At 38.5% G+C, this 21,183-nt stretch overlaps 1 protein-coding gene across 6 annotated transcripts in view; it reads right to left on the reverse strand.

Annotated features, from left to right (window-relative positions):
* ARMC8 (armadillo repeat containing 8) overlaps window positions 1-21,183 on the reverse strand; it is a 105,880-nt gene that overhangs the window by 18,539 nt on the left and 66,158 nt on the right. For all 6 annotated transcript variants that reach the window (XM_034661941.1, XM_034661942.1, XM_034661939.1 and 3 more), the window contains 4 exons: window positions 9,890-9,972; window positions 9,496-9,577; window positions 5,930-6,016; window positions 2,743-2,835 (listed from right to left, as the gene is read on the reverse strand). In XM_034661941.1, the coding sequence (XP_034517832.1) occupies window positions 2,743-2,835; window positions 5,930-6,016; window positions 9,496-9,577; window positions 9,890-9,972 (345 nt within the window). The remainder of the gene's footprint in view (window positions 1-2,742; window positions 2,836-5,929; window positions 6,017-9,495; window positions 9,578-9,889; window positions 9,973-21,183) is intronic.

The following is a 21,183-nucleotide window of genomic DNA, read 5'->3' on the forward strand; positions in this document are numbered from 1 at the left end:
GCCCCACGTCAGGCTCCTCCACTAGGAGCCTGCTTCTTCCTCTCCCACTTCCCTTGCTTGTGTTCCCTCTCTCGCTGGCTGTCTCTGTCAAATAAATAAATAAAAAATCTTTAAAAAAAGTTAATTTATTTAAACTGAAAAAAAGAAAGCAAACAAACAACCCCCCCCCCCAAAAAAAACCCAAATGAAAAAACAATTCACCCATTTCTCCCACCTCCCATTCCCTGCCTCTGGCAACCACTGNTAAAAATCTTTAAAAAAAGTTAATTTATTTAAACTGAAAAAAAGAAAGCAAACAAACAACCCCCCCCCAAAAAAAAACCCAAATGAAAAAACAATTCACCCATTTCTCCCACCTCCCATTCCCTGCCTCTGGCAACCACTGATCTGTTATCTGTATCTATGAGCTTGGTTACTTTTCAGAAACGTTTCTGGTTCCTCTGTGCACTATTTTTTTTTTTTAAAGTAGGCTCCACACCCAGTGTGGAGCCCAACGTGGGGCTTGAACTCACGACCCTGAGATCAAGACCTGAGCTGAGATCAAGAGTCAGATGCTTAACCCACTAAGCCACCCAAGCACCCCACCTTCTGTGTACTTTAATAACAAAATTACTACTAGTAACTATCCTATGCCACCCATTTTGAGAATGACTAAAAAGCACTCCCTTATTATGGTGAAAATAAGTAGTGGGTTTTGTTAACTTTACTGGCACTGAAACACCTACTGTATTCACAATGCTATGCTAGGTGCTGATAAGGCAGGTCTACATTACACAGGAAGCTCTCCAAGGGTAGGAAGTGTATGCAAGCTACTAGCAACCCCAGATGGCTGGTATCTTTTTTGCTTCTTTTTCTCCTTCCTGGACATATTGTGGATTACCCCAGCTTAACCTGAAGCTATAATAACATGTCTGAAGAAAACAAAAACACAGCAAATGCCAAATAACTCATAAATCAACTTTTGGTATAAAAATCTTTTGTAAACTAGAGGCTTACTATAAAATATGTGGTTATTGCCCTACAGGAACTTTTTTTTTTTTTAAGATTTTATTTATTTATTTGAGAGAGAGAGAGAAAAGGCAAGTGTGAGTAGGGGGAGGGGTAGAGGGACAGGGAGAGAGAATCTGAAGCAGATTTCCTCCCTGAGCACAGAGCCCGAGGTGGGGCTCAATCTCATGACCCTGAGCTCATGACCTGAGCCGAAATCAAGAGTTGGACGCTTAACAGATTGAGCTACTCAGGCGCTCCCAGCCTTATTTCTAAAATTAAGGAGCTAAAACATGCAAAAGGTCAAGTTACCTAATAATGTGAGGCAGCATGGCAGAGAGAAAGAGTACTGACTGGGCTGGTGTCAAGAGACCCAACCCGCAAATGATTCCAGGGCTTTATACTTGGTGGACAAAGAAGAAAGCAGCTGGTTATATGGTAACTGATGAGAATAAGATAGTTAATATGGATTTGAGAAGTGGGATGATAAGTTCAATTTTCAACAACAAAATTGTACATGTCAGGGAGGCCTCAAATGAAGTCTCACACGCCATTTAAGTGATAGACCTGGGGAACAGGGAACAATTACGTCTGGGTATGTATATTTCAAAGTAACTTCTATTAAGGGGAGCTGAAACCATGAGAGTAGATGAAGTCCCTGAAACTGAAGTGTAAAGGAAATTGGAAACTGGGAATTGAAACTGGGGAAATATTCCTAAGAAGGAGGCTGAAAAAGGGGCTAGGTAGAAAGTGAGGTAAAAAAAAAATTAAGTCCTGGGAAAGAGTTTCAAGAAAGAGAAGTGCTAAAAGCTAACACAAAGTTTAGGAGAAAAATAACAGAAACTACTGGATTTGGTACTTTCTTAGATGATTATTTCTATCCCAAAGTTTGTGTGAAAAGACAGCAGATATACTCAGAACAGGGAAAAGAATAAGACTTTGAATCAGGTTCAGAACCCATTGTCATCACTTTTTAGCTGTGACATCTTGTATGATTCATCTACCCTCTAAGTCCCAGATTCCCAATTGTGAGGTGGATATAAACCAATATAACTTAAAATAAGAATTAGAGATAACAATTAGAGATAAACACATTGCTTAGCGTCTGGTACATAGCAATTAAACTATAACTACCATAATTATATTTGAAGAAATCCATGTAAATTTTAATTTCAATGTATTTTAATAAATCTTGTTATATAGTTTCGACTTCATAGTTATATAGTTTTATAATTTAGATTATAAATTATTTACTCGAAATTTTTAAGGAATTATTAAGCAATTATGCATCAATTCTGTTGCCTTGGGAAAGTTATTTAATCACTCTATGCTTAGTTCACTCGTCTGTAAAATATGAATACTCCCTAGCTTATTTCAGAACTGTTACAAAGAGCACAGGAGACATGAAAAGACTCTGTCAAGCAGGTAGCTCTAGGCAGGTTATCACTATATTCATGATGAGGAAAATTTGTTTTTTCCCAAATTAGATGTCCAATTTTAACACCTGTCTGCTTTTCTTAATAATAAACAGGAGAACTGTGGGACACAGTGGTCACACAACTTGCTTATATTCAAATCCAAAAGCTGAATACTAAGTCTTCTAGGTCTGAGGTCATTAGAAAACTGGGCCAAAATAGCGACATTTATTAAAAAGCAAATTTCAGACATTTCAAATAACATATTCTTTAGTTTTAACTTTGATAACAGCCCCATGCCCTTTACCCATGACAACTTATATAAAAGAGTAAAACATACCATTAAAGCCCAAATTCCATTCACTCGCAAAGCAGGATTTTCACTTTGGGTTAATCCACAAAGTAGTTCTACAGCTCCAGATTCTAAAATTGGCTGTGATTGGAAAGGAAAAAAAGCAGTTTTAAAGTCAGGTTTTTGACTAAATGTGCATAAACCCTGGCACTCTGCTTATGATTTCCTTCTAACTCTCACCCAATTCCAGGCAACCTTCGCAAAGCAGGGACTGAGGTGGACATAAAAACTACCACAAGAAGGGCAAGAACAATTAGGTCTCCCACAAATTAAAAAACCAAAATCATCCCAATCATTTCTCTTTTCTTTGTAGCTCTGAAAGACTCAGGAGCTGTCCTAATTTCTGTACGTTTTGCACATGCCCTTATGATTCCACTATCTAATTCCACACTCTCGTTCTGTCTTTTGAGAGCACCTGCGTGGCGCACGGGTGTATCCCATGTGTTCTTTACATGCTGGGACTATGACAACATGGCTGGTTTACATGGAACTGACATAACCAAACTGTCTTCTTTCCAAACTGTCAATGTTATTCCAAACATGCTGCAGAATCCATCTTTTCGAACTACTTTCAGGACTATCTATCAATCATACAAGCAAAACAGCTGTATACTTTTATAGTCCTATCACATTCTACCCCTAAAATAGCATGCTTTAGCCTGACTACTCATTTTATTTATGATCCTTGGCTGAGAACAGGGTTTGATAATTTCTAAAAAATTCACACCTTTGAGGACTGATCTACTGGCACCAATGAATGCTTAAAAGGCCCCCTTTCAAGTGGACTCTAGAACTGTCTTAAGCAATTCAGACTTACATAGGAAGAAAAAGGGCAGTGACTTTCAAGATGACATTCTGAAGAAGGATACACATTCCTCTACTTGTACAAATTGGTTTTGTTTCTTTTTAAAAATTTCTTTTCTGAGTATAGTTGACAATGTTACATTAGTTTCAGATGTACAACATAATGATTTGACAGGTTTATACACTATGCTGTGCTCCCCACAAGTGTAGCTACCATGTATCACCATACAGCGGTACTGCAATCCCTGTTATTCACAAGAACTATTCATTCCATAACTGGAAGCCTGTATCTCCCTCTCCCCTTCATCCATTCGGCCCTTCTTCCCACCTCCTGTTTTGTTTTTTATTTTGAAGTAAGTTTAAACTTATGAAGTAGCAAGAATAATATAAGGTGCTTCCACCACATATTCTTTACCCAGATTAAACAATTACTAACATTTTGCCATATTTATCATTCTCTCTCTCCTTCTGTATGCCCATATCCACATTATTCATCTTTTTCTAAACCATTTGAAAGTAGAGCATATATGTCATGCCCCTTTACCCTTAATACTTCAATGTGTATTTCCTAAGAACAAGGATATTGTCTTAGAATCACAGAACAGTTACCAAATTCAGAGAGGTTAACATTAAAACAATACTTTTATCAAATCTATAGCGTATGCCAATTTTGTCAACTGCCTAATAGGTGTTTTATAGCATTTCCTTCTCTTCCAGTTCAGGATCCAGTTTATTTTTAATATAAAAAAAATCATATTATTGACCCTACACCTGAGCTCATCTACCTTACTTCTAACAAGACCCTAACTATACATGCTGAAAGTGGATCTGAGGGAATACAAGTGCTGTTCGGATGATTAATGGTATAGTACTGACTGCAACCAGATCATCATCATGCCAAGACCCCCATCACTGGAGCAGAGGAAAACAGATGGAAACTGGCATCCTGTCTAGACCTTCCCTTCCTTCAGAGTAACTACCAGTCTCTCCCCTTATGTTCCAAGATTTTTGCTTGCCGAATAACTGTCTCTGAACCTCCACCTTGTTACTAAATGCCTTCCTAATTACCAGTCAGAAGCCTACAGGTGTTACTATGCTGAAAGGAAATTCAACAAAATTGGAACTACTAAATAAAGGATAGTGTCTAAACCTCAGCTCACAATTAGGCAGACCAGAGATATTTTAACATGATGAAACTCACTCTATAAGGTTCCCTTGTCTCCTTTATTAAAGCTTATTGTAGTTTTCCCAGTATAAAGACAATACATGCTCAAATAACTTATAAAATGTATAAAAGGGAAAAAATATCTCCACATGTAATCCCTACCCAAACAACTACCACTAACATTAAATATTAAAAAGATAATTTTTCTGGGGCACCGGGGTGGCACAGTCAGTTAAGCATCTGACTCTTGATTTTGGCTCAGGTTTGGCTCAGGGTTGTGAGACTGAGCCCCACGTCGGGCTCCATGATCAGCGTGGAGCCTACTTAAGATTGTCTCTCTCCCTCTCTGTCTGCCCGTCCCCTCACCCTCTCTCTCTCTCCCTGGGGGGGAAAGAAAAGGTAAAAAGATGATTTTCCAATGCCAGCAGTTATCTCCCTGAAATGATTTACAATCCTGGTTTAGAAAATTGACCCTTGGGGCGCCTGAGTGGCACAGCGGTTAAGCGTCTGCCTTCGGCTCAGGGAGTGATCCTGGCGTTGTGGGATTGAGCCCCACATCAGGCTCCTCCGCTGGGAGCCTGCTTCTTCCTCTCCCACTCTCCCTGCTTGTGTTCCCTCTCTCGCTGGCTGTCTCTATCTCTGTCAAATAAATAAATAAAATCTTTAAAAAAAAATTGACCCTTAATTTATTCTTTAGCATATACATTTTGAAAATAATCTATTACTTTTGTAATTACATTTGTAGTTGTAGGCAGTTTAGATTAACTGAGAGCTAAAATATCTTTTAAATAAGTTGCATATGCCAGGCAGAAAAGGGAGAATAGGAAATTAAATCACATTTTAAAATGATTTTATTTGCACACAAAACCCCAAACAATTCAGAAGTAGTTTTGTTTTTTTTAAAGATTTATTTATTTATTTGAGAGAGAGAATGAGCCGGGGGGAGGGGCAGAGGGAGGAGAGAATCTCAAGCAGACTCCTTGCTGAGTGTGGAGCCCGACACGGGGCTGGATCCCATGATCCTGAGATCATGACCTGAGCCGAAACCAAGAGTCAGACACTTAACTGACTGAGTCACCCAGGCGCCCCCCCACAGAAGTAGTTTTTACACCCCAATCCTGAAATTTCAAAGTCAACCTGTGAAAATTATTTGACTAAGCTCTAGGTAGACTGGGCAAAGTCTGGGAAGAGAAAATCGATACTAACCTCTTTGCTTGGAGAAAATTCAAGAAGAAGATTACATAGCATGGAAGATGCTACTACTAGGATTTCATCTGGTGCATTTTGTAAAACCTATGGAATTTAAAAAAGGGATGCTATTAATGGTTTGGAACGATGGAGGTGAGATCATAAGAACAAAGGAGAACCAAAAACAATTTATCTTTCAACTTGACTTTTCATATCAGATAGTTAGGAAAGATCCACTTGTGATCATGTCAAACTTTACCTGGTGCTCTAATTATGACTAAGGCCCTCACACCTATCTTGCTGGAGAAGCTACAGCCCCACTGCCAGGATGGGAGGTGCTGCACAGAAAGAGATAAACACGTAAGTCAGGGAGGGGGTGCTCTATACAAAAAGTGTGAATACCATGGGACTGCTTTAGGACAAGTTAGTTCAATTTACTCCATCATATGAGGCCACTTATGAAACCACAAATTGCCCCAGAGCCTGAAACGTTCTGATGTGTGTCTCTAGAAGGACTTGTCTGGCCAAAACCAGGGATGAGTCAAGCTACTATACTGTGGGGACTGATTTTCAGCCCTGGAATCACAGCCCTGGTTCCCACCCTCCTCTCCACTTACTAGTTGTTTGAACTTAAGCATATTTCTTAACCTCTTTGAGTCTCTGAATTGAAGAAAACAGCACCTCCTTGACAGGAATTTTTAAGATTAAATGTGATATGGTGAATGTTAAGGGAAGCAATATAACATGGGAGTAAAGAACACAGACTTCCTGAATGCAAATTTCAGCTCAAATATGAAGTGTATGAATTCCTTGGCTATAAAATAGGGATGATGATATTGTTGTAAGAATTAAGATATGAAAAGATTTTAGAACAGTAACTGGCACACGGTAATGGCTATAAAAATAAAGTTTTTACAAAGGTAATTTATTGTTGTGATTGTTATCATCAGGCACATACTAGGTATATAGCAAACTAACTGCCATGGACTCTCAACTCAGAAGACAACATAGCACAATGACAAATGTTAGTCACCATTAGCTATTATCAGAACCTGTTGTTTCTAAGAGTGAAGCCTTCATAAACACCACCACTTAAATGCAATGTCCGCTTCAACTAAATCCTGTGCACTTGGGATCGGCTCAGAATCAGACTCATGATCCCAAAAGGAATCTTTCAAGCTCTTGTTATACAAACTGGAAATGGATCATCACAAAAAACTTCAGAGTTCAATGTATGACCTGCTTTCTTCAGCTAAATCAAGTTTGAAGTTCTCAAGTTAAGAATAAGCAAGAATTACAAAACAGAAATAGTTGTCCTGCATTTTAACTCTCCTGTAAACTGTCAGCTAATTGACGAAGATCAAATTTCATATACTATGCATCCTGACATCTGTGTCTCCCACAACCCCCTCTGAGATCATATAACCCTTCCCTTCCATTGCCCTTCCTTTATCCCTCAGGTACAAACCCTACCCATTTTTTAAGGCCATCCCCATTCCAGAAGCCTCCTTGAAGCCCTTCAGTCAGAAGTCATTCTGTCCTCCACTGAATATCCCCAGCCTTTTGTTTCTGACCTCTCCTGGGACCCTTATTACTATCTACTATTCAAATTCTTTGTGCAGCCATGCCAATCTCTTTTTCTATTAACAAATCTAAGCTTCTTGACGGACTAATCTATGGTCTAATTTATCCTGGCCCATGTCAACTGAATGGCACTGCACAAAAGGGGTGCTCAATGAATGTTTGTGAATTAAGAAAAATAATCATTTTCCAAAATTATACTATTTAGAATCATTGTTTGAAATAAGCAAGTGCCTACCAAGGCTTTAAAACATTGCTTTGCTTAATACAATTCGCTTTAAAAATACTACTTCTTGTTACATAGAGATTAATGTGCTTTTATCAAGTTTTATTTTCAAATGAGATAACACTTAATGATAAACTAAAACAGAACAGATTCTACAAAAATTTTAAAAGCATTTACTCAACACGGTATAAGATATAACACTGAAATTCAGAAGCTCACATCTAACACTGACCAAATAGAATTTTACCAAAATAAGGAAAAAAATAATCACAAATAAAATTTTTAATTAAAATCTAATGCCTACTTTTCCGTAGTATGCTAACCAATAGTTGAAAACATGGCAAAGCAAAAGGGGAAAAAAATCAATAGACATGCAAACAGCCTTAAACTAAGAGAAACCTAAAGGTGTTTGAAATATATCACTGATTTACTTCCAAGCTCAAGCTTTTAGTACTATACTTTGTGCAACAAAGTAGTAGTTTGATAGTAACTATACTCACATGTACCCAAGTGTACAAAATCCTTCTAGATTGCTCACTAAACCTGTGTCTAGGTAGAATTAGGTAGAAACAATATGTTGCCCCATTTCTGATTCATATGATACAGGGGTACTGAGCTGAGCAATTAGAGAAAATGGCTCCAGACGAAATGTTTGGAAGTTATTTTGGGAACTAGGAAGCATTTAAAAAAATCTTGAATGAACAGAATCAATAAATCCAGATTACATTGCTATGCAAAAGGTGTGATCTAAAACAAGAAAAAGTGCCCATAGCAAAATAGCTTTCCTAAAGAGAGCACTGGTCTCGCTCTTTCCCCCGGTGATCATACCCCACACCCCTTCTATTATAGTCATGAAGACATCCTTATGCTTCCTTCATGGACCATATGTAGTATTTTTGCTCATGCTATTCCTCTCTCTGGAAAATCTTCCTGCCTTCCTTTTTCCTTCAAAGCCCACTTCATATTATTCTTGCCTGAAGCCTCCTCTGACTATTTTCTACCACAATGATGCCCACACTGTAACCTGAAGCTTTAAGATGAGGGCAAGTGCTCTGTAGTAAAAAAATTCTGGTAGCCTCACTCCACCTAAGAGGTTTTCACAGTAGGTAATGAAAACCAAAAACCAAAACGAAAACCTTAAATAAAAATTTCTGTTGATTAAATGCAAGGTGTGTATGATCACTTAAAAAAAAAAAAAAAGATGGAGACCAAGTTGACCCACGGTTCTGTAATGTATCAGGGGATAATATTAGCAGCAACCGAATGCCTCATCTAAGTCTTGATTCAGATTTATTTGACCTAAACCACTTTTTTTTTTGGCCCTCAAGGAAAGACATAATACCGAAGAAGTTATTTTCGTGTTGAGAAATAAGAGATAACATTGTGGTAAAAAAAAATACCCAGGGATTGCCAAAAGATTAAGAACAGGTTATACCCCCTAAATGACTGATTCCTTTCTTTTCTATAACTAAAAATTAAAGACTCTGGATGAAGCCTAAAGTGTAAGACCAAACACACAGGGAGATCAGATGAGTAACTAAAGTTTTATTTAATAAAAGAAAACTAGGCATCTGCTTCCCTGTCACGCTTGAGATGCTGACCTTGGAAACACGTTCTGCAGGTCTAAAGATGCTTAAAATATCAGATCTGAGGAGATAAACATCCAAAATCCTTCACACAAAAACTAGTCATACTCCTAGACCAGGAGTGCTGTCAGCACCTCGGCTCACTATAAAGGCTCTGTGGGAATGGGTGCTACTTGCTGCTTTCTTCTTACCTTCATTAAAGGTTTCCACACAGCGTGATCCTGGAAACTGGTTCGAAGCTGCTGCACAGATCTAGATAAACTGTGCAAACATCTACAAAGAATAATCAAAATTAGCTTCAAAAGAAGCCAAAACTTTTACTTTTCAAACACACTGCTTGGAATTTCACTAATTACTAATATGCGCTTCAAGTATATCTATAGGCAGTGTTAATTCAACTACTTCAGGACTTCATGGGCTTTCCAGGCTAGCTTCTCTGCTAAATGATGTTATACACTGCATAAGTTCACCTGAGAATACTTTCGAGTAACATTTGGATTCTGCGCTTACTTGGTGAAGGTCCGGAAAGGAAACAGGTTAAACACACGGCAAAGGGTTTTTATTCAGACCATTTAAAGCTCATACCTGACGGCAGCTAACCGCACCTTGACACTAGACTCAGACAAGCCAGTCACAATTCGGTCCATCATATTTTCAGTCTCAATGATCTGGAGAAAAAGGTTAATGCTGCATAAATAACAACACAAAGAGGACAAATTTCACTGCTTGTAAATGCAAGTATGTTAACATCCATTAGAAGTTTAATGTTGTTTTTAGCAAGAGTTTTTACCTCTGGAATAATCATTTTGTTGTAGGGGCAGACAGTTCATCCGAAAGGAAGGACTACCCACTAAGGACTTGCCAGATTGAATGACAGGCATGAAGGGGCAGATTATGTTTCTTTATTTTTTAAAATACTTAAAACAATAACTACATAGCATAAATATTGCAGAGGTGTCACATGAACAGTACTGAGAAAAAGTAAAAGATGTAACTGAATTATCATTGGGGAGGTTCCTGCCAGAGTGAGATTCTAGAAAAATCACGTTTCACACTCAGCCCCTTATGAAATGAAATCTGTGGGTTTCTGACAGAGGCACCCTGTGGCTATTTTCTTACCAAGCAAATGGAAACCATGCTAAATATTTAGAAAAGTAACCCTTGCCATCTTTTTACTGTAACACTAAGTCCTGTTACATGTAATCACTACAGTCACAAAGTTTTTTTTTTAATTTAAAAACAAGATAGCCTACAATTTTCCTTCATTAAGCAATGTATAGATACAAAATACATACTGTGTGGAAGAAATTAAGCTTAACTTGTGTGGTCCTACAGAAAAACCACCTATTAGAAAAAAAGCTAATACAATCACAGCCAGAATGTTAACAAAATAACTAACATTTGTTAAGTACATCTACGTGCTGGGCATTGTGCTAAGAAGCATATTACATTATCTGATTTAACCCTTTTGCAGGCATTATTATGATTATTCTCATCAGCCTATTAGGAAACTGAAGGTTCTAGATGATACAGAGCTTGCCTGGGATCACAAAGCAGAGAGGAACCCAGGCATCTGACTCCAGAGTCCTGATACTTGGCCATGCTTGTAATACGACCCTAGTTAGAGAAGTACTCCTGTGTTCACAGGGTAGTCCCCAACATGAGTGACACGTTAATGGGAGTCATTACTTCCACCTGGAAAACACCTAGCTGGGAGAACACGTGGGAAGATCACCTGGGTAGCTTAAAAAAAAAAAAAAAAATCCCAGGCCAATTAAATCAGATTCTGTGGAGTGGGGCTCAGGCACCCACTTTTTTTTTTAAAGCTCCTCACGTAGAGTCCAGCGTGCAGCCAAGGCTGAGGATCACTGACCTAGACTAAAATGAAAGGAGTTAGAAGGCAGACTTCAGAACAGGAGAGGGTGGGAAATCTCCAGATGGTCAAGCCAAATGGGAAGCTAAAACACAGTGCTGAAATTAACAGTGATGGGGAGGAAAAAAAAAAAAAAACTATTAAGAACATGGAGCCACACTTTAGCTATAGGGCAGGAATGGTAATTTTTATATAGTGATTTGCAGGTTCCAAAGTGACAAAAGAAAACTTACATATTGATCTACTCCTCTCCCCAGACCAAGTCTAATCTCACCCTTACCTTTATGCACATCACTCAGTCCTCATGGTCTTTTAGCCCCGTAGTTCCTGTTTATCTACTCTTGACCCTCACAGACCTTGCTCCCTGACCCGTATGCTTTGCTCACTTAGTAGAGATTCACCAAATCACTGTCCTCCTACCACACATTCTAGTTCAAACCACTGATACTACAGTGGAAGTCACCAAACCTGGCAGCCTGCTCTCAGCTTACGCCATCCCACCTTGGCGGGACCATCACTGCTGCTCCACCAGCCCTGCACTCATCCGCATGAGCATCCCCTAGCTCCCAGGATGGTTACTTCCTACTTCAAATTCCTCCCCCCACCTCATGCCCTAAGTCCCTCTGTGCCTACCTCATTTTTGCAGGGGCCTTGCTTTCTTCCTCGGACACAAGTTGTCTCAACTTCCTTCTTCTCACTAGTATGTCTCCATATTTCTCTTCTTCACTCTTTGTTGAAGTTGGGTACTTCAAGCTCAAAGCCCTTCCGCCTTGATACAGAAACTACTTTCCATACCTCTTTCTTGCATCTTTATTCTGCCCATCCTGCTGGATCCTTCTTGCCCTGCCCCACTGCCTACTTTCACCTCAACTTAAAAGACAGAGTGCCCCAAATTTAACCTCTTTAAGCTATAGTCCTCTCACCCCTTCCCCTCCTTAAATGGACGCATGTCTCAAGGCTCCGCTCATATCTCACTAGACAAATATGACAATGCTGGGACTTTAAAATCAGCTTGATATTCCCTAATCTAAAATTCTTTATTCCAAGAATAAAGTGGTGGTGGTGGGAGGTGGGAACCCAAGATTACTCTCCAAGAGCTGAGAAATGCTATTAGACTGGTTCCAGGTGCTTAGGAAACCTGGGTATGGGCAAGAATTTAAAGAAGCTTCTGGATAATGTTTATTGACCACATCCAACCAAAGATGTAAATCTGCCAAGGGACAGGACAAGAGTAGCAATCATTAGGCATATAGATTTGCTCTATAATCCTGTCTCACTTGACCTCCCTGAGCCTTCAGTAAAACGAAAGGATACAGCAATGATTATTCTGCCTCCAATCATTTGTAATCAGCATGTAAATTAAAATCATGTTTGTCTGGGCAAAACTATCACGTTATTCAGAAGCAATATGGGAAAGTAGAGTAGAAGAGAGGACATACTACAGGTCTAGTTAGATAAAGGGTCAAAAATTAGGGAGCAGGCAAGTCTAAGGGCAAATAGGGCACAGTTCCTATTTACATGCCCACATTTATTTATTCAGTGAATATCTGAGCGCCCACTGAACGTTAGGCACAGCTTTAAAACTTGAAGATAAAATGGTGAGGGAGAAAGCCCTTGTTCCCACCAAACTTACAGTGTAGGTTAAGCAAGTGCAATGAACAACTGAATGAGTGCTATGGCACTTGAATCAATGTTAGCAAAAGCACTTTAGGAATGACAGGGGCCATAGGGCTTAAGGCAGACAGAGTGAATTAAGTGTCTACAAAGGTAAGTGGGAAAAACATCTATTCTCAGAATGGCTGGGAAACGGCCATTAATGACCATCCCACAGAATACTGAGGCTTAGGCCAGGAGATAGTGGAGAACTATGTTAGCAGCCAATCATTATAACATTAGAGCAGAGCTTCATGCTTTAAGTTTCCTGGGGGTGTGGTGGCTGGTATTTTGGAGTTGGAGAATAGCTATAAAATTGGCTGATAAACCTTTCCCCTGATTTAGGATATAAAACAGTAGGACTAATTGGAGCTATTTTCTCTTTCTGGCACAAGGTGACCCTTCTTAGGTTACAGTCTATCAAAATGTCTGCAAGTAGGAGGCCTGGATTTGTATCCAAATTTGTTGTGGAGGGGCTTTAGTAACCCTGAAAAGCCCACTACTAGAATGACTGGTCCACCTTCTCCATCAAGATACCAGTCTGGGAGAAAGAGGGTGAAAATAATGCAAAATCAGAATGTGAACCTAGGATTCCAATCCAAAAAGGTATCTTGAAAGGCTATGTGAATGAGCAACAAGATCAAACTGGTTTTGTATTCTTGAGACCATCTGAGCAGGGATAAAAGGAGCAGTATAGTGAATACACTGACCAAAATAAAGATATACAAATGTGATTATGAGGCAGAGAAAGGTCTGGAATCACATTCAGAGAAAAAACTTTCAGGTCAGCTGAAAAGGAGTTGGCAGTGGCTGTTGCCATAGATCTCTGACCCACTGAAGGTCTAACAGAGCACCAGATAACTTTTTAGACCTGGGTTGGAAAGCCAAGCACAATAAAACATGTTCTCTGTGGTGCCTTTCAACAGCCCCAGCTCTGTGCTACAAAGCCTTGATAATGATAGAGAGCCAAGTACTAGCCCCTATAAAGGATCTTAGGTCTTTCCAGAATATAAGAGCAATGTCAAGTGAAGCTTGAAGTTGTTCTGCCTTATGGTTTTGGCTGGAGATTCCTCAGCCATAATTCAGCAAATACTGGCACAAAAACAGACACATCGACCAATGGAACAGAATAGAGAACCCAGAAATGGACCCTCGGCTCTTTGGGCAACTAATCTTTGATAAAGCAGGAAAAAACATCCGGTGGAAAAAAGACAGTCTCTTCAATAAATGGTGCTGGGAAAATTGGACAGCTACATGCAAAAGAATGAAACTTGACCACTCTCTCACACCATACACAAAAATAAACTCCAAATGGATGAAAGACCTCAATGTGAGACAGGAATCCATCAAAATTCTAGAGGAGAACATAGGCAACAACTTCTATGACATCGGCCAGAGCAACCTTTTTCACGACACATCTCCAAAGGCAAGAGAAATAAAAGATAAAATGAACTTATGGGACTTTATCAGGATAAAGAGCTTCTGCACAGCCAAGGAAACAGTCAAAAAAACTAAGAGACAGCCCACGGAATGGGAGAATATATTTGCAAAGGACACCACAGATAAAGGACTGGTATCCAAGATCTACAAAGAACTTCTCAAACTCAATACACGAGAAACAAATAAACAAATCATAAAATGGGCAGAAGATATGAACAGACACTTTTCCAATGAAGACATACAAATGGCTAACAGACACATGAAAAAATGTTCAAAATCATTAGCCATCAGGGAAATTCAAATCAAAACCACACTGAGATACCACCTTACGCCAGTTAGAATGGCAAAGATAGACAAGGCAAGAAACAACAATTGTTGGAGAGGATGTGGAGAAAGGGGATCCCTCCTACATTGTTGGTGGGAATGCAAGTTGGTACAGCCACTCTGGAAAACAGTGTGGAGGTCCCTTAAAAAGTTAAAAATTGAACTACCCTATGACCCAGCCATTGCACTACTGGGTGTTTACCCCAAAGATACAGACGTAGTAAAGAGAAGGGCCATATGCACCCCAATGTTCATAGCTGCATTGTCCACAATAGCCAAATCATGGAAGGAGCCGAGATGCCCTTCAACAGATGACTGGATTAAGAAGCTGTGGTCCATATATACAATGGAATATTACTCAGCTATCAGAAAGAACGAATTCTCAACATTTGCTGCAACATGGACGGCACTGGAGGAGATAATGCTAAGTTAAATAAGTCAAGCAGAGAAACACAATTATCATACGGTTTCTCTCATCTATGGAACATAAGAACTAGGAAGATCTGGTAGGGGAAGAAAGGGATAAAGAAAGGGGGAGGAATCAGAAGGGGGAATGAAGCATGAGAGACTATGGACTCTGAGAAACAAACTGAGGGCTTCAGAGGGGAGGGGGGGTGGGGGAATGGGATAGACTGGTGATGGGTAGTAAGGAGGGCACGTATTGCATGGTGCACTGAGTGTTATACGCAACTAATGAATCATGGAACTTTACATCAAAAACCAGGGATGTACTGTATGGTGACTAACATAATACAATAAAAAAAAATATTAAAAAAAAAGAGAGAGACTGGTTTCAGAAACAGGGTAGAGGCTGGGGAGGAAGGGGGGGGTTATGAGATAACAAGGTAGATGCTAGAGTGAGATAAGCACGTACACCAGCTTATTTGGTAGCCTGAGTATGATCAATAGGAACCTGAGGCGGGATCCACGCCTAAAAATGGAAAACCAAACTTTCCCTAGGTTTTAGGAAGTGACCATACTGATTTTACCACAAAATACTTAACTAAAAGACATGATGCCATGTACATCATGGAAATGCACTTAATATTTCTGATTCCTAAGTACATCCTTATACCAATTCCTTTATTAAAACAAAAAAGCAAAACAAACACACCCCAATAGCACATGGCCTTCCACGAATCAAGTAAGGGGCAGCTGCAATGCTTGCTCCTAAAGATGTTCACCTGGGAACCCAATTCCCCTACTGCATTCTTCTCAACGCCACTGATGGCAGCAGACATAACTATCCGAAGGAATTAAATACATGTATGGTTAAGTTTTTAGCTGAATAATGTTAAGGGGTTTTAAAAATAAACTCATCCAACTTCTTTAGTTCATCAATGAGGTCTCTGCAATTCAGGAAGATTAAGTCATTGATAAAGGTTCTCCAAGCAAACTGGGGCAGTGGCAGGGCTCCACTGGGTTTTCTTACTTCTAGTGTAAGGTCCCTTCCAATTGCTGTGTTTAAGGATGAGATTTTTGCTTAGCCTTAGTAACTAAAAATTGAGATCTGACTTGGAAAACTGGGGAAAAGGAGTAGATAAAGAGTTATCAGTGCTTAAAAAAAAAGAAAAAGTTATCAGTGCTGTGGAAACTACAGCCTATATACTGACATCCTAGGCCAATAAAAATCAGTATGCCATATAGGAGAGCTCATCATTAATAAACTGAAATGACAAAGGGGAAAAAAAAAACCAGGCACAACTCACAGGGCCTCCAAAGAGAGAAAATAACAAATCAATGATTCAACTTTGGTTAAGGGTAAACATGCAAAGGTCGGAGAGAATGGAAGCCAGTGAAGAAAAGGTAAGCCAAGGAAACACTGAAAAAAGCCGCAACAGTGAGTTTCACTGACTCTTCAATTCAATTCCCTGATGATTTGATCTCCATTCTAGAATCAGCATCTAGCTTCCATAGATGCTAACTAAACAGAACTAATATTCTACTGTTCTCAGGCCATAAGCCCCATCTGTTCTGGATGAGAACTGTAGGCTTTCCCACTCACAGTCTATTCCACATAATATCTTTGCCATTGCTCCAATGTAAGATTTTGACATTTTCCTCAAGCAAATAGTTTTAAAATAAAGGGTAGTTTTTTTTACCAAAGCCTCTTTTTTTTCGAAAAGATATACAGCTTCTCTTAGGACAAATAACTCATCAACCCATTATATTCCTGAGTCTCAGTAAACATTTTACAAAGTATTTCCTCCCTTCTCTCAGTCTTCCATTGCTATCCACTCCCACGTTCATACCAAATTTCTCTAACTCCATGATCTTGGGACACAAGGGGTGGGAGGAAATAGTTACTTCTCTCAGCCAGAGAAGTAAAAGACAAAACATCCTAAGAGTTGATCTACAGGGCCTCCTTTTGGTCCTTTTTCTTGAAGGCACTGAATTAAATTAACAGCTAACCCTCTTACAGGCCTAATGGGAATGGTATCACTTCTCTTTGGGAGTGGAGAACAAAGAGGAGAGCATTATTATGGTGGGCCCATTCTTAAGCTTCTAGATTTTGTTCTTGTTTTTAGGTCTCTTTAAGTGGTATTTTGTAATTTCTACCTCAGGACCCTTTTATCTTCTTAATAGCTAAGCAACTTAAATGTTCACTTATGTTAAATGTTTAGGAAGAATACTCAAAGTTCTAAACTTTTCTACACTTTGGAAAGAAGTTGGTCCAACTTCTCCTTCCCCTAAAACCAAACACACTGTGTCAGAAATACTTATGATGTCTAAAAATAGATCAACACTTTATCAAAAAATATTTCTCTGCATATAAAAGTTCAATTTTTAAAGCTAATCATCAGCTTAATGGCAGAACAGAACATAGATAACTGAATTCTTTCATTTCAGCACATAAAAAAGCCATTAAAAATTACTTTAAATAATAGGACTAGAAACTTCCTCTCCACCTTTTACTGTTTTCAAGGGATCTGAATGACACACTGCCCCAAGAACTGTGCAACACAATGGCCCTGCTCAGTGCCTACTCCTCTCTATACACAGCTATGCATGCAACAGTCTTAATTATCCTGTAGGTTGGCTGGCCGAATTTTCATGTTCAGACATACACAATTTATTCAGTAAATACAAGCGCAGCATCTACTATTTGCCAGGTACTGCTTCTATGGAGTTTACATTCTGGTTACAAACACTGTAGTTTGACAAGGGATAACTATTAAAAGAAGACAAGGATTTCAAAATGTTGCCTTAAGTTTAAAGCTATTCTATAAGGAAGCTATCTACAAAATAAAATGCTGAAACAGTACCTCTATGACATCATTCATTCTGGATGCTTCTAAAACATTAGTTTATAATGTAATCACATCTAAACAGTGCCCTTAGGAAAACATTTCCAATTGATGTAGAAGAGAGATATGAAGATCCTTCATTCTGTGGGTCAAAACTTTATTATATTATGTCNATATTATGTTAGTCACCATACAGTACATCCCCGGATTCCGATGTAAAGTTTGATGCTTCATTAGTTGCGTATAACACCCAGTGCACCATGCAATACGTGCCCTCCTTACTACCCATCACGCCTATCCCATTCCCCACCCCCCTCCCCTCTGAAGCCCTCAGTTTGTTTCTCAGAGTCCAAACTTCTGAAACAACTTATTTTAATATTTTGGAAGAAGGTGAGAATGTTTTCAAATAAACTCTTATTTTAGATGAGACTATTATATAAGGGATGGACTCTTCCAGATTCACCCATAATGGGCTAAAATTACAGCCATATCTTAATCATAGCTGGCTGTACTGATCACAGCAAAACTGGCTTTCAATGTGGACAGCACTTTTTATTGCACACGAGGCCCTGGAATTACTACATAGCAATTTACTGTCTCACTTCCTTAACTACTTTAAATTATGAGCTCCTAAAAGGTACACACCAGTCTTCTTCAATCCTGGACACACAGGAGGAGGTCCGTATCATAAATGCCAGATGAATAAATGGGAACAGTTAAAGCATCTCACTATCTACTTTGTACCAAAAACTATTTGAGACACATTTTCGGAATCCAATGCTTTGCAACCAGCTAATAAAAGCTATTAAGTTCTCTCAATTCACAGCATTTTCTTTCTCAACTACTTTGACTATCGCACATTCTCCCGTGAATTTTCTTGCCATTTCATACCATAATTTGGCTCGAGTAATGGTATTTAATTTTACATGAGTAAAGTAACAGTTAACAGCATGGGTTTTGGAGTCAGAGACTGGGATATGATGCAGGTGGTACCACTTACTATCTGGGTGTCCTGGTCAAATTGCTTATTTTCTGATCTGCAACAGCTATCTCACAGGGTTATATGAGATTTACGGGTGATAACGTGCTAATGCCTAGCACCATGTCTAGCACTTAGTAAGTGCTCAATAAATGGTAGCAGTTATGTTAAAACAAGGTTTTCTAAACAGATGCTCTCTTGATGTTCATATCTGAGTTATATAATTTTTCCATGCCCCCATACCACGGAACCCATTGCTTCGTATGTCATAACAAAGGTTGAATAGATGTTTGCTTAATACATGAACTGGATATTTCTCTTTCTCTTTGGCATGGTGAAAAATCTTATTCAGGTAACTTTGCTAACCAATACACAGAACCTAATAATGTTTCCTACCATAACCCAATGTACAGCTATTATCCAATTTGTCTGGGGTCCATTATATGCCAAAATCATTCAAACAAGGGAATCGGCATGTAGAAAAGTATCCAGTGACAATGTCATATCATCAACACTTGATAATGCCTCTCTCTCAGGAAGTTAGATAATTGATCTCTTCCTTCCCTGGCTTTGCTATGGCCCCATTTCTTTCTATAGTTCATTACAAAGAGTCAAACAGGAAACGCAGTTTTTCACCAAACTGGTTTACGGTCATTTATATTTATCTATGCATTATTAGCACAGGGTGGGCAAACTTATATTTCAGGCTTTGTGGCATAAGATTGTGTCACCAATTATTCAACCTGCCACTGTAGTGCAAAACAGCCACAGGCAACACATAAACAAATCAACATGGCTATATTCCAATAAAACCTTATGAACATTTTATCAATTATACTTCAATAAAGCTGACGAAAAGTAGAGAAAAAACCCTCTAGGACATCAATTTGAATTTAATTTACTTTTCAAATGTCAGGAAATATGCTTTTGATTTTTTTCCCACCAACCATATAAAAATGCAAAAACCATTCTGAACTGGCAGGTTATAGAATTATTACATAAGTACTAAGTACCTACAGGTATAGTTTGCCAAGTTCTGTGCTAGCATTTATAATCACAGGGAAAGGTGTAGTAGCAATGGTCTTCGTTCCCCATCACAAACTCAATTTTCTCAAGGTCTACTACTCCACAAATATTATATCATCCCAAACATTTCATTCATTTCCAGACAGAACATTCTGAAAACCCAACTCAGTCACTAATTTTAGTTCTACAAATCTCATAAAGATCATATTTTAACCCATCTCTTGGTTTATATCTGTCTTAGATTGTAAACAACAAACTAACCAACTTGTACTTGACATTTTGAGAACAAGAATTATAATTCAATGGTTTATGAAACTATAATAACACAATAATATAATATTCAATTTTATGTCTCCATTTAATGAAACTCTGAAATAAAAATTCATTACTTGATTTTATAAATACCTCTATTATGTATATAGCATTATCACTCCCAGGTTTGCTTCTTTCAGTATGCTGAAGGCCAACGGTCTCAATACTGTGGGCAAGTAGCAAAACCTGGTACCGTCATGGTTAACTCTTTAAAAATACTTACCATCATTAAAGACTTGCAGAGTTCATTTAAAATTCTTTGGTAGATTAGCCTTAAGAAGATAACTAACAATTTAACCACAGATTAAGTCATGGAATTCTGAATTCTGCACAAATCTGCTATTATTCAGTAGCAAAGCCAAGTTCTGAAGGGTGCCACTTCTGTGGTACCGTTGAAAACCTTCAAAATGTTCGTTTCAGGCTTTTGTTTCAACATGCATGCTAAGGCTCAGAAATAATTCCTTCCATCTGCCTGATTTCATGGCAGAGACAAACACACACAGAATTCTGACACTGTGCCTTTTAAATGACCATTAAAATTACTGAACTTTGCAAAAATATTTAAAAATATAAATTCATGGTATAATTATACCGTTACCTAGAAAACCAACTAGTAATAAAATCAAGCTACAACCAATCATAAAAATGTTCACAGGCGAAATGCTTAAGCAAGTTTTTCACAGCAGAAAGATATTAGGAAAAACTGACCTGTATTTATAAATATATTTTAAAATCTTGTAAAATACAGAAGAATTTACATTTTTCAAAATTTGAACATATATATTTGGGATATGATTTGATACAAATGATGACCCTTTGGAGAAATGACATCTGAGGCAACAATGGACAGCAGTACTTTTAGATAACCAAAGTCAGGCAAAACTTGGCCTCTTCACTTTTCTAAAGACAGCTGTTACCTAAGATTTCAAACAATTATTGATTTATATTGTAATATTCTACTTAACTCCAGGAAAAAATTAGATTTGGTGCTTTGGAGAACATGCTATAGCATCAAGTTTTAAAA

This window comes from Ailuropoda melanoleuca, chromosome 6, assembly GCF_002007445.2.
Source record: "Ailuropoda melanoleuca isolate Jingjing chromosome 6, ASM200744v2, whole genome shotgun sequence".
Classification (NCBI taxonomy): domain Eukaryota; kingdom Metazoa; phylum Chordata; class Mammalia; order Carnivora; family Ursidae; genus Ailuropoda; species Ailuropoda melanoleuca.